Source organism: Balaenoptera acutorostrata, chromosome 6 (assembly GCF_949987535.1).
Source record: "Balaenoptera acutorostrata chromosome 6, mBalAcu1.1, whole genome shotgun sequence".
Classification (NCBI taxonomy): Eukaryota; Metazoa; Chordata; class Mammalia; order Artiodactyla; family Balaenopteridae; genus Balaenoptera; species Balaenoptera acutorostrata.
In genome coordinates, this window is record NC_080069.1 from 101,601,153 (window position 1) to 101,613,758 (window position 12,606).

The following is a 12,606-nucleotide window of genomic DNA, read 5'->3' on the forward strand; positions in this document are numbered from 1 at the left end:
TGGTTCCATTCAAATTTTTATTCTCTGTACAAAGTAATACCATTGGCAACTTTAAAAAAGTTACAGCGTGCAGTGTTTCTTGACATGGTAAAGTGGCCAACATTGAGACTGAGGAAATACATGTATTAATTTTGGATCATAGTTCCTTTTCTAAGCCTATTTTTGGACTGCATTTTGCTGTCATCAACACCAAATTTTCTTCCTCGGTGAAGTATTTTCTCAAAGACAAGTCTTTATGAGTAATCATCAGAGAAAGGAAGCAGGTTAATTTTACGTTGAAAGCTCTGTTGGGTGCCAAAGCTGGTAGGGTGTGCAAAAATACAGGCTTGAACTGTTTCAGAAATGGATTTTTAAAGAATTGTGGCTAATGTTTTTCATCCCAGTGACTATTTCTGAGTTCAAATTTAGTGGAAGATGATTATGATTACTTAACAGAAACATGATCAGACAGGTATTTTATATCCTGGTACGTTCTTTATGCTCTCTCACTGGGCCAGCAGAGCCCATATGTCTAGTTTCCACAGTCTAGACCCTCCCTAGTGTTGTCAGCCCACCGTTGACAACGTCCAGTTTAAAACACAGATCTGACTAAGTCATGCTCCTGCTTAAAAATCCTCACTAGCTATCCCACTTCTCCCAGGATAAAGTCCGAAGACATCCCAGGCTTGTGTGAGCTGATCCTCCGTTGAGCCTATACGCTTGCTTCCTGGCTCTTTCATAGCCTTTTTAGAACCCTTCACTTATTCACATAACAAAAACTTAGCCATTTCAAACTAAACAAGTTAGTGGCATATAGTACACTTACAATGTTGTGCAACCACCACTATGATCCAGTTTCAGAATATTTTCATCACCCCCAAAGGAAACCATGTACACATTAAGTAGTCACTCCCTATTGCCCCTCCCCCAGCCCCTGGCAACCACCAACCTACTTTCTGTGTCCCTGGACTTATCTGTTCTGGACATTTCATATGTATAGAATCATTGTGTGGAATATTGAATGGAATCATGTATAATATATGACCTGTGTGTCTAGTTTCTTTTATATAATACAATATTTTTGAGGTTCCTTTGTGTGGTGACAGTACTGTATTAGAAATTCATGCCTTTCTATGTTTGAGTAATCTTCTATTGTATGGATATAGCACATTCATCTGATGGTAGACATTTGGATTGTTTCCATTTTTTGGCTATTATGACTAGTGCATGCACGTATGTGTATTTGCTTGAGTACCTGTTTTCAATTCTTTTGGATATATACCTAGGAGTGGAATTGCTGGGTCATATAGTATTTCTATGTTTAATGTTTCAAAGAATTGCCAGACTGTTTTCTTCCCTTTTCTCTCGTGTTTCTATAATACAATATATTCAAGAAAATTTCTACTGTAGTACAGGTATAAGATACCTTTACTTATAACAGGCTGTATATGTATCTGACGGCAGGGATTAGGTCTTATTTATTTGTGAATCTCCAATACCCGGGACAGGGCTGCACAGAGAAGGTACGCAAAAAATGTTTGTAGAATTGGATTGACTATAGAGGGATTATATGCAGTTTTATCCTTGAGGAAGATGTGGTGTATGTGGTAAGGCTGTGAATATAAGTGATGGGCTAAGTGGAGATAGGGGGTGGGTGAAGTGAAGAAGACCCTCCCTACTCCTTTGGACAAAGGGAAAGGAAGACCAGTGTGGTAGAACTAGTTATCCATAGACCTGGCTTCTATTGCTGGTTTGCCTTTAACTAACTCATTATAATTTTCTGAGAAGTTCAGTTCTCCTCTTTGTCAAATGAAAAGATTGAATATTTTAGTGATATTCCATTTTTTGGGTTTGTTTCAAGCAACGGGAACTGTTTTATTCATATGAACTCACTGGTGGAAGCCCAGTATGCCTTGGTGGGGGGAAGGGCAGAGTGCAGAGCAGGGCACAGACCAGAATGCGGGGCAGCCCCAAGACCTTGGCAGGACCCTGAGACTCAAGGTCCCAGCACATTCAGTAGCTCTGAGAGACCTCTGTTCTAGAAAGGTCAAGGAAGCATTAATGCACACCAAGTACATATTATTCTGCAAAAAAAGAATTTTTTCCAAACAATAGAGGGGAGCTTAAGGATTGAGACAGCAACTTCAATGGGAAAAGAACAAAAGATCTGATGAAAAATTACAGTGAGTAGTACATTTGGTTAAAAAGGGGGTCCCCAACCTCCTTCTCACCTCCTCGTACTTAAAAAGAAAAGATGTTGCAGGTTGACTTCATGAGCAGAATTGTCAAACATTTGTACTCTCCTAGCTGAATGGATTCCTGCTCCATGAGAGCACTTCCTCTGCAAATGCCCTGCCTGGCGTCATAGCTGAACGTGGCGCTGGGCAGGCCTGGTCTGGTCCTTACTTTCTGGGTTTCCTTTTTTCTCTCTCTCTCTCTCTCTCTCCTGGCAAAATGTTTTGAAAACATGACATTTACACTCCACCCTCATGTTATCTTTTCTCTCTAGTTCTTTGCTTTTGAACTAGCCTTGAACATCATGAGGGTTAGCTGAGGCCCCCAGACCACTTCCTGGCTCGCCTATGGCATCAACAGGCCATAACCTCTCTCTCCACCGGATTGCTGCTGATGCTTGGCTTGCTTTGGTCTTGTTCACTTTTTTATTTCTGCTGAAGCTCATTTTTAGGCAACACTTCTGCAAATATACTGCCTGAACCTCAAAATCTCTTCTATTTATTCAGGTTGAGGCACAGAAGTCATTCAGGCACTGAGACCAAAGTTGGTTTACACGGATGTCTGAATTAGCCCCCAAACCATGTTGTTTTTATTGTGAATATCCCTACGTGTCATCATAGAAACACAGTTCAAGCAGTGTAACCACAAACAGTATTCACATTCCACTATTAACCCTCTTGTTCATTTTTTTTTTTCTTTTTTTTTGTGAGGCTCTTCTGGAAATTCTACAACTTCTTTTAAAACAGATTTTCTGGACAATGACTGCCCCTTTTGGTGGTAGAGCCCTATTATAAAAATAGAAAGGAAATTCATTTTCAATATCCCTCTCATTTTACTTGCTTAACAGTTGCTTTCACTCCAAAATGGGCATGAACGTAAACACTGCAGTATTTTCACCATTTCTTTAAATGCTTTTTAAGAAAGGGAACTTACAGTTTTCCGGAGGATACCTGTATGACGTTAATCCCTCTTGCTCCACCATGATGCTGTGGGACTAGTGGAGGATTGGATGCCGTAATCCTTTAAATATCACTTCAAAAATGATTTAGAAAAGCTAAAGTCTGTCTTGTAAGCCCCAGAACTTGTCTCAGATCTTGCCTCGATCAACTTCCAAAGTATAATGCAACGTGATTATGTTCCTCTGGGGAAACCTGTGAAACAGGTCTTTGAGCTCCATTGGATGTGTCAGAGTTTTAATTGATTGTTTACCATGTGTCTGCCCCCCCCCCCAATAGCAGTGCTAAGGACAGGACGTGTTTTATGGGAACAGTCACCCAGAGCTTAATTTGTTGTTGGGTAGTAGACAAGACTATTTCCCAATGAAATTAAATCTGTTTCGTGCCCTGAGAGTTTCTTCTTGATCAAGTGTGCTCTGCTGATTATTGAGAGTGCAAACCTTGATAGCCTCCAATTAGCACTGATGAGATTCCAGGGAAAACTTACTCCCTGTTCCTTGCCAGTTATAGAAAAACATTTTGGTTGAGAAGAGCTGTGCCACAGAACTCTGTTCCTTGAGTTCATTTACTTTTCTCTTGCTTCTTGGATCACAAGACAGGGGTGAGCCACATGCCCTTATTGCAAGCCATATAAAGTACCTCACATATATTATCTCATTTTGTCCTCATGATAACCTTGCAAAGAGGGCAGGCAAGTATCATTATGCCCATTTTACAGATAAGAAAACCGAGTCCCAAACAGCTTTGCAACTTACTTAAGGAACCACCAGTAATAAGCACCAAGCAAGGACTAGAAAGCAGATACTCTTTTTAGTAATTACCCTCTTTTTTGGACAGTAGCCAAGACTGCTCTACCTAGAGCTTACTGCAGTGGAATTTCTGCCCCCCAACACAATTCGTTTATTCGTTCAATCAACAAACACTTGCAGTGAGTATGAATTTGGGGCCTCAAAATTCAGATCTGCAAAACAAAGGTAGATTTATTTTTAAACTTCAAGTAAATTCTCCCTGGGGTCCTCATTCCTCCTGGCGGCAGAAACTTGTCAATTCTAGGTTTTCTCTGCCAGCTCAGGCAATTTCCCCCTCCTCCCTTTTCTTCTGTAGTTGTATATAAGTTCAGGCCATTGGAAGGTTTGTGTGAGTGTGTGACAGCGTGTGTGTTATGGAGATGGTAGACGCATAGGGCCTTCTGGGGTCTTGTTACTCTGATTGCTGTTGAAATGTGTGGCCCATCTGGTCTTCCAACATTTGGTAAATACTAGCATTTATTGCTATGTGATTTTTTAAAAACCCTGCTCTTGAGGCATCTGTAGAACTGCTGGCTTGCCTTCTTTCATCTAGCTTCTATGTCCTCCTTGTAAGTATGAGAGACAATTGGCTGCCCTCCTGAGCTACTCTGAGGATTTGGGGGGATTTCATAGGACTCTCTCAGGCCTCTTGGTCTAGCCTTGTCGTATGTCTTTTTTATTCGAAGCTTCTCCCTCCTACCCTATTGTGTGTGGGAGTGGGGAGAGGACACTGTCTCCCCACCTCCTCAGGTATCACCTGGTGTGAGGCACAGGTCTCCTCTACCCCTGGATCTACCAAACTAACCTGGGGTGTATCTCATTTCCCTGACTACACACATATCCCCTCACCCTGGCCTTACCCAAGGGAAGGAGGGAGGGTGGGGTGAGGGGCATAAACAGGGACATTCTCCATCATCCAAGTGTCTGCTCTGCTGTCCAATGCTCTCCTCTAGAGCAGGTAAATTTTACTTCCTCTGGGGCAGGGGGTGGGATGGGGGTGGGGAGGAAGGATTAGCACAGCAAGTGTTCATCCAAATCTATTATCTCTGCCAGAAGCTCAGCTTTTGAAGGTCAAAAGTTATGAGTTAACTATTTTCATTCTCTCTTCCTTGAAGCAGTAAAGGTGGAATGTCTTAGCTGTCTAGGCTGGGGGGGTGAGCAATGGGGTACACATAACTCTGTGTGTGTGTGTGTGTGTGAGAGAGAGAGAGAGAGAGAGAGAGAGAGAGAGAAGCTGTTAATGCCTCATAATACTACCCTGAGTTTGGTCATTTTTGCCTAACATGTTCCAGATTCTCTGCCAGATGGGAAATATAGAGGTGAGCAGACTATATCCCTTGCCTAAGATGTTTACAGCCTAGTGAGAAAGGCAGAGACAAGGAGGTTGGCCCTAAGGCGAGATGCAGGCTGAGAGTGGTGTGCACTATTTAAACCAGTGTAGTGTGCTGGCTGATTGGAAAGATGTATAAGGTGCCACTTGTACCCTTTCCCGAAGACCCAAGCAAAGACTTTACAATTCTACAGTTTCCCTGTTATCCAAACTATTTGGTGCTCACCACTTTGGGTAACTGATCTGAACTAAGATTTAAGTGGAAAGCAAAAGGAAAATTAATAGTAAAACAATTATAATTTTGTATCTATGATCTCACAGGACCTTCTCCACCTCAGTGAGAGCTTGTAGGGTTATCTCCACGTGGCCCATATAGAGCCAGGGTTACTTAATAGCATCTTCTAGGTACCACTGCAAGCTGAGAAACATTAATTTGGCATTATGAAATAATCTGAAGCCGGACCCAGCTTCCGGTACTGGTGGGCGTCTGTCTGTTGGCTGTTGTGCTACCTGTCTTTGGCTTGTGAGCGGACGGTGGGCAGGCATCATGGATCAGGTAATGCAGTTCGTTGAGCCAAGTTGGCAGTTTGTGAAGGACTCAATTCGGCTGATTAAAAGATGCACCAAACCTGATAGAAAAGAATTCCAGAAGATTGCCATGGCAACAGCAATAGGATTTGCTATAATGGGATTCACTGGCTTTTTTGTGAAATTGATCCATATTCCTATTAATAACATCATTGTTGGTGGCTGAATACCTTTTAAGAAAAGTGTTTTTCATCTTGGGGATTGGTGAACAAGTCAGGATTTGAGACGCTCATGGAGTAACAATTTGCCTGTATGTTTTGTGTTTTTCTTTCATTTTTTTCTTCCAAGATGTTTTCTATTTGTAAATTAAAATAATTTCAAAATTTATAAAAAGCAGTAATTTCAACTTTTACTTCTGTTTCTCAAAAAAGCCTAAAAGAGAGTATGTTCATTATATAGAGCAAATTCCCTCCTCTTCTTTCATCTTCTCTTTTCTCCTTCTCTCTCTTCCTCTTCCCTTCCTATTTGTCCTATCTATCTGTCTGTCTATCTATATATCCATCCATCCATCTATCCATCTATCATCATCTATCATCCATTCATCTGTCTCATGGCCAGCTTTGCTCTTTTTCCAGTCCAAATCCCCACCCCAGATCTCTCAAACTGAGCTGGCATAGTCTTTTGGAAAAAAAAAATAAACATTTTCAACCATTTCCTGTTTTAGTTTCCTCTTTTTCTCTTTCTCCTTTTCTTTTTCCTCTCCTTCCAGTCCAGTAGCACCCTGTCCTTTTAAATACAAATCTAAATATTACTTTAGCTGCATATTATAGATCTAGAAAAAAGTCTGGTGAAGACAGAACCATCCTTAGCACGCTGGGGGTGGAGGTCGGGGTGGTGGGTTGATGGGAGAGGCAGAGGGAGAGCCAAGGAAGCAAAGACCGTTTTCCTCAGTGCATGGAGAAGGTGATGTATTATTATTTGCAAGTCTATTTTTTTGATCCCTGTCAAACTCTTTTACAGATGGAGAAGCTGAGGCCTGGAGAATAAAATAAGCTGCCCAAGGTCGCACAGCTGGTAAGTGACAGAGCTGTGGTTTAAATTCGGATCTTTGACATTAAGTGTTCTTCCTACTCACAAGTGGAGTAAATTCCCGGTTTCTCCCATAATTCAAATGAGAGGAAAATTCAAATAACAAAGATTCTCTCCCCACCCCTCAAAAGTAGTAATGGAGAGGACAGTTAATGGAAAAAAGATGCCAGGTCTAGCATGAGAACTATGGTCTGTTGGTTCTTTGATATGGAGATGGTAATGGCCACCCACTGCCAGAAGTGAGGCAAGAACCAGGAGAGGCAACAAGATGGAGGGAGCTGAAGGCCTTGTGAATTAACAGTATTGGAATTACATGGGTTCCGAAGTTTGTGTTTTAAGTGTCAGCCACAGGGAAACCTGAGAGATCTGGGTTACTGCTGAAGAAAAGTATGTTACACAGTGAGAACAGAAAACCCAGTATTGTTTCCTGATTACTGTATTGTATAGTACATGGACCTTATAAAAAAATTAAAACGTATAGCAGAAGTGAGCAGCCCATGTAATACCCCAACTCACACACCCATAAAAGTCATAAGAAAATCTTCATATTTTGTCTATACAAATACTAATATGGTGGTAAAATAGCAGAATATCATTCACAATCTGTATGAAATCTTGCAATCATATAGGTTCCTTTACCTTTACCCCTTTATGTTATAGGTATTGTGGTGATTACATCTACATACATTGAAAACCCCATCAGACAACTCTGTCATTACTGCTTTAAACAGTCATACATATTTTAAGGAGCTTAAGAGATGAAAATTAGTATCCATTTACTCATATTTTTACCATTTTTGTTGTTTTTCTTTCATTCTTAAAGTTCCAAGTTTCTCTCTGGTATCAGTTTCCTTTTGCCTAAAGAATTTCCTTTAGCATGTATTTTAGAATCTGTCTACAAATTCTCTTAGATTTCCTTCATTTGAGAATGTCTTTATTTCACCACCTTCATTCCTGTAATATATTTTCACTGGATATAGACTTCTGGGTTGACACTTGTTTTCTTTCAGCACTCTTAAAGATGTTCAACTGTCTTCTGGACTCCATGGTTTATGATGAGAAATCAGTAGTCATTTGAATTATCTTTCCTCTAAAAATAATGTGTTGTTTTCCTCTAGACTCTTTCAAGATTTTAAAATATTTTTTTCTTGGTACTTAGTAGTTTTATTATGATGTGTCTGGGCATGGTTTTCTTTGACTTTATCTTGATTGGGCTTTACTGAGTTTCTTAGATCTGTAAATTGATGTCTTTCACCAAATTTGGGAAATTTGGGCCATTATTTCTTCAAATGTTTTTATGTACCAATATCTATTCTTCTGGGACTCCAATGGCATGAATGTTAAACATTTTGATCTTGTCCCACAGATCTCCATGGCTCTGTTCATTGTTTTTCAGTCTTTAGTCCCTCTATTATTCAGATTGGATAATTCCTATTCATCTGTTTTCATGTTCACTGACTCTTACCTCTATCATCTCCATTCTGCTATTGAGTCCATCTAGTAAATCTTTTATTTCAGATTATATATTTTTCAGTTTTAAAATGTCCCTTTTAAAATAGTTTCTATTTCTCTGCTGAGAATGTTTATCTTTTCATTCATTTCAAGACTATTCTCCTTTATCTTATGGACCATCCTTATGATAACTACTTTAACATCTTTGCCTGATAATTCCAACATCTGGATCATCTAAGAGTTGGCATCTTTTGTATTTTCCCTTGAAATTTTCTTCTTTTGTGTATGGTGGGTAATTTTGGATTGTATTCTGAACATTTAAAATTGTCATGAGACTCTGTGACCTATTAAAATCCTCTGGCAAATGTTGATATTTATGTTTCAGCAAACCTTATTAGGTTCAGACTGCAAAATCTGTATCCCCTTCTGTGGGTGACTTTTCCAATGATAGTTTTCAAACTGTTGCTATGGTGTTTTGGGTCTGTCCCATGTTTATGCTACTTAGGGGTTAATCTGAGACTTGAGTGGTGGTTTAAATCATAATTCAGTTCTCAAAGACTTTTCCATGGTGCTTTGTATCTGTCTTGTGCATTCACAGCTCAGAGTTAAGTCAGGACCTTGTGTAGGTTTATACACAGAATTAGAAAATTCCTTTTTCTGGCTCTTTCCTCTCCAGGATTCTTCTCTGTGATCTAGCCCATAGAGGACTCATGATTCTCTGCTCAGAAAGATGGGGTTTTACTTAGGGTTTTATCTGTCTGTATCCTTGCTGCTATAGCACCCCTCCATGATTGGGACCCACCCTCAGGGCAAAGAAGCAAGAGAAAGAAAGAGAAAAAGAAAACAGGGGTTCCTCACATACTTTTGGGAGTGCAGGGGCCTCTTTCCCCAATTATCCTGGTCAGAGAAACAGAGTTCCTATTGGAGTTTCAGCTGCCTGCACTGCCACCACACAGTTCCATGACTGGGGCTTGTCTTCAGGTCACACCTGGGGAGCTCATCCCTGGACAGGTTGCTGCTGCAATTGTTTACTTCCCTTCTTGTCTCTTCTGTTTACTTTTCAGAGTCCTCAGGTAGTTGCTTTTTATATCTTGTACATTGTTTTTAGTTGTAATTAGAGAGAGGTAGGCTATTGTGGGCTTTATCCATCTTGTGTGGCACCAGAAGTTCTTATAATCCTTTTAAAGTTTCATCTTTTTACTTTTAAATCTTTGCTCCTTCTGGAATTAATTTTCATGTAAGGAGTAATGTAGTACACTATTATTGTTGTTGTTGTTATTATTATTATCCTAGGAAATCTTTGGTAGGTGAATAAATCAGGAGCCACAGTGGGAAGACCATGGGATTAGCAGTTGCATCAGTCTGGGTTCAAATGACTCCATCACTTACAAGTTCATGACCTTGGGCATAACCTCCCTAATCTCAGCTTCCTCATCAGTACAGTAAGGATAATGAATAGTATCTGCTTCACAGAGTTGCTGTGAATATTAAATGAGATAATGCTAGTAAATTATTTTGCACGGGCTCTGGCACTTAGTAGGGGACTTAATAATGTCAGTTATCGTGGCTATGATGATGGTGATAATTATTGTTATATAAGTAACAAGACAAAGTCATTACACTTGAGAGTCAGGTGCACTGAAGGCTTAGGGGGATGTTACTTAGTCACAGTACATACGTCAAATCACATAGAAAGCTGCTGTCTGTCCCAGAACATGTGTGAGGTCTGAATCAGTGACATGGATTTGAGTTTGTAGGATCAGGAAATGTGACTGGGAAATGGAGAATGTTGTAGGTAACACATTCATAGCTCCCTCAGTTAATGTTTGTAGACAAGGAAAATGAAGAATCCTACATTTTAGAAAATGGTGTTTTTCAAATTGGAATCAGAATCATCTGGTCTACTTGTTAAGATGCAGATTCTTGGGCCCCACTCCTGACCTAAGAAATTAGAACTGTGGGCAGGGCCTGGTATTTAGCAGGCTCCCCAGGTAATTCTTTTTTTAAATAAATAAACAAAGAGATAATTAATTAATTAATTTATGGCTGCGTTGCGTCTTCATTGCTGTGCTCAGGCTTTCTCTAGTTGCAGCAAGCGGGGGCTACTCTTCGTTGCTGTGTGTGGGCTTCTCATTGCAGTGGCTTCTCTTGTTGAGGAACACGGGCTCTAGGCACGCGGGCTTCAGTAGTTGTAGCATGTGGGCTCAGTAGTTGTGGCTCATGGGCTCTAGAGTGCAGGTTCAGTAGTTGTGGCACATGGGCTTAGTTGCTCCGCGGCATGTGAGATCTTCCCAGACCAGGGCTCGAACCTGTGTCCCCTGCATTGGTAGGTGGATTCTTAACCACTGCGCCACTGGGGAAGTCCCAATGAAGATGTTTCTGGATGAGATTAACATTTGAATCAGTAGACTGAATAAAGCAGATTGCCCTCCCCAAAGTGGTGGGCATTATCTAATCTGCTGAAAGCCTGAACGGAACCAAAATGTGGAGTAAGGGAGAATTTGCTCTCTCTGCCTGACTGTCTTCAAACTGGGACATCTGTTTTCTCCTGCTTTTGGGCTCAAACTCAAACCAGAACTTACACCACTGGTTTTCCTGGTTCTCAGGCCTTCAGACTCAGATTAGAACCATACCATTGGCCCTCCTGGGTCCCCATCTTGTCAACTGCAGATCTTGGGGCTTCTCAGCCTCCACAATCGTTATGAGCCAGTTCCTTATAATAGCTCTCCTTATATATGTATGTATATGTGCTTTTAACTATATGTACATTTATATATATTTAAATATATATTTATATTTATGTAATATATTTTATATGCTGCATATATATTTATATATACTGTGTGTGTGTGTGTATATATGTATATATACACATACATATATGTAGTGTGTTTCTCTGGAGAGCCCTGCCTAATGCATCTTCCCCTCTAGTTCCTCTGTGTCTTCCTGGTCCATCACCTCCCTCCGTGCCCAAGTCCCTTGCTTTGTCCCCTCCGTCACAGCAACCTGGTTCTCAGTAATGCTCTCCCTGTCCTATCACTCACCTGCTTAGATTTCCATGACTCCCTGTGGCCTTCAGGAGGAAGTCCCAGCTTTCCTAGGCCAGCCCGGGGAGCTTTCTTACCAACCACTCCAGCCTCCGCTCCCATCACCTGCACTCACCCGTCCCTGACTCTCGGCCCTGATTTGCAGCAGCAACCTAAACTGCTTATATTTCCTGCTTCATGTTTCCCTGCTGTCGCTCATGCTGTCCCTGCTGCCTGGGATGCCCTCACCCTCCAGACGTGTCTAGTTTACCTGCTAACTCCAGTTCATCCTTTACGACTCCACTCAGTCACCACCTCCTCCAGAATAGTCCCTGACCCAACTTAGCCTGCATTAGCTGCTCCTCCTGTTGTTCCCAGGGTACTCCATGTTTCCCTCTGTTGTTTCTCTTATCAGATGTGTTATAATTACCTCGCGTGTGTCTGTCTTCCTCATTGGGTTGTAAGCTCCTTACCTTAACTTTGTACTCCTAGACCCTAAAATGTAACTGGTACTAAATATATGTTTGTTGAATGAACAAAACCAAGTTTTTGTAGAAGGGCCTCTTTAGTACCAGCTGTCAAACTTTTCTCATACCACCTACCCCAGTGGCTCAAATCCAAGTGGTTTCCACCTGGATCTCTGATTATCACCTCTTTCTGCTGCTTTCATGGACCCCTGAACCTTGTACTTAGTTTGGACTTTGGCTTGTGGTGCTTATTTCCTGCCTCTGCATTCTCACTTTTACTGATCTTCTGGTTTGGACTTCTGTGTCTTACCCTTTCCAGTAAACCAATGATCTCCTGTCTTCTGGGGCTACTTGAACTACAAGACCCAGCCTTCTCCGTCTCATCCATCTTGTTACCTCAAACACCCCCCTACCCCTGTCATCTTCAAATTCCATGTTATACTTCCTAGACATTAAATATTATTATAAATTTTATTTTATAATAATACCATGAGAAAAATGTCCTTCATAGCAAAACAACAACAAATCTGTGCATTAATGTGGTTATGTAAGATTTACAAGGTGCTTTCACACAATTTATTTCATTAAATCCTCATAACAACCTCGTATAGTGGGTTATTATCCCCATTTTACAGATGAGGAAACTGAGGCTCAGAGTAGTTAAATGAACTGCTTGAGATCTCATAGCCAGAGACTGACAGAGCATGGACCTTAGATGAGATCCTTTGACTCCAGAGCTTTGAACTCTTTGGAGTT

At 40.9% G+C, this 12,606-nt stretch overlaps 1 protein-coding gene and 1 long non-coding RNA gene across 2 annotated transcripts in view; both read left to right on the plus strand.

Annotated features, from left to right (window-relative positions):
• Window positions 1-12,606, plus strand: part of LOC130708353 (uncharacterized) — a 104,512-nt gene that overhangs the window by 30,394 nt on the left and 61,512 nt on the right. The window contains exon 3 of the long non-coding RNA XR_009008577.1: window positions 6,837-6,890. This is a non-coding gene — a long non-coding RNA (uncharacterized LOC130708353). The remainder of the gene's footprint in view (window positions 1-6,836; window positions 6,891-12,606) is intronic.
• Window positions 5,820-6,113, plus strand: LOC114237151 (protein transport protein Sec61 subunit gamma-like). The gene has a single exon (XM_057548016.1). The coding sequence runs from the start codon at window positions 5,836-5,838 to the stop codon at window positions 6,040-6,042; it is 207 nt and encodes a 68-aa protein (XP_057403999.1). The 5' UTR covers window positions 5,820-5,835; the 3' UTR covers window positions 6,043-6,113.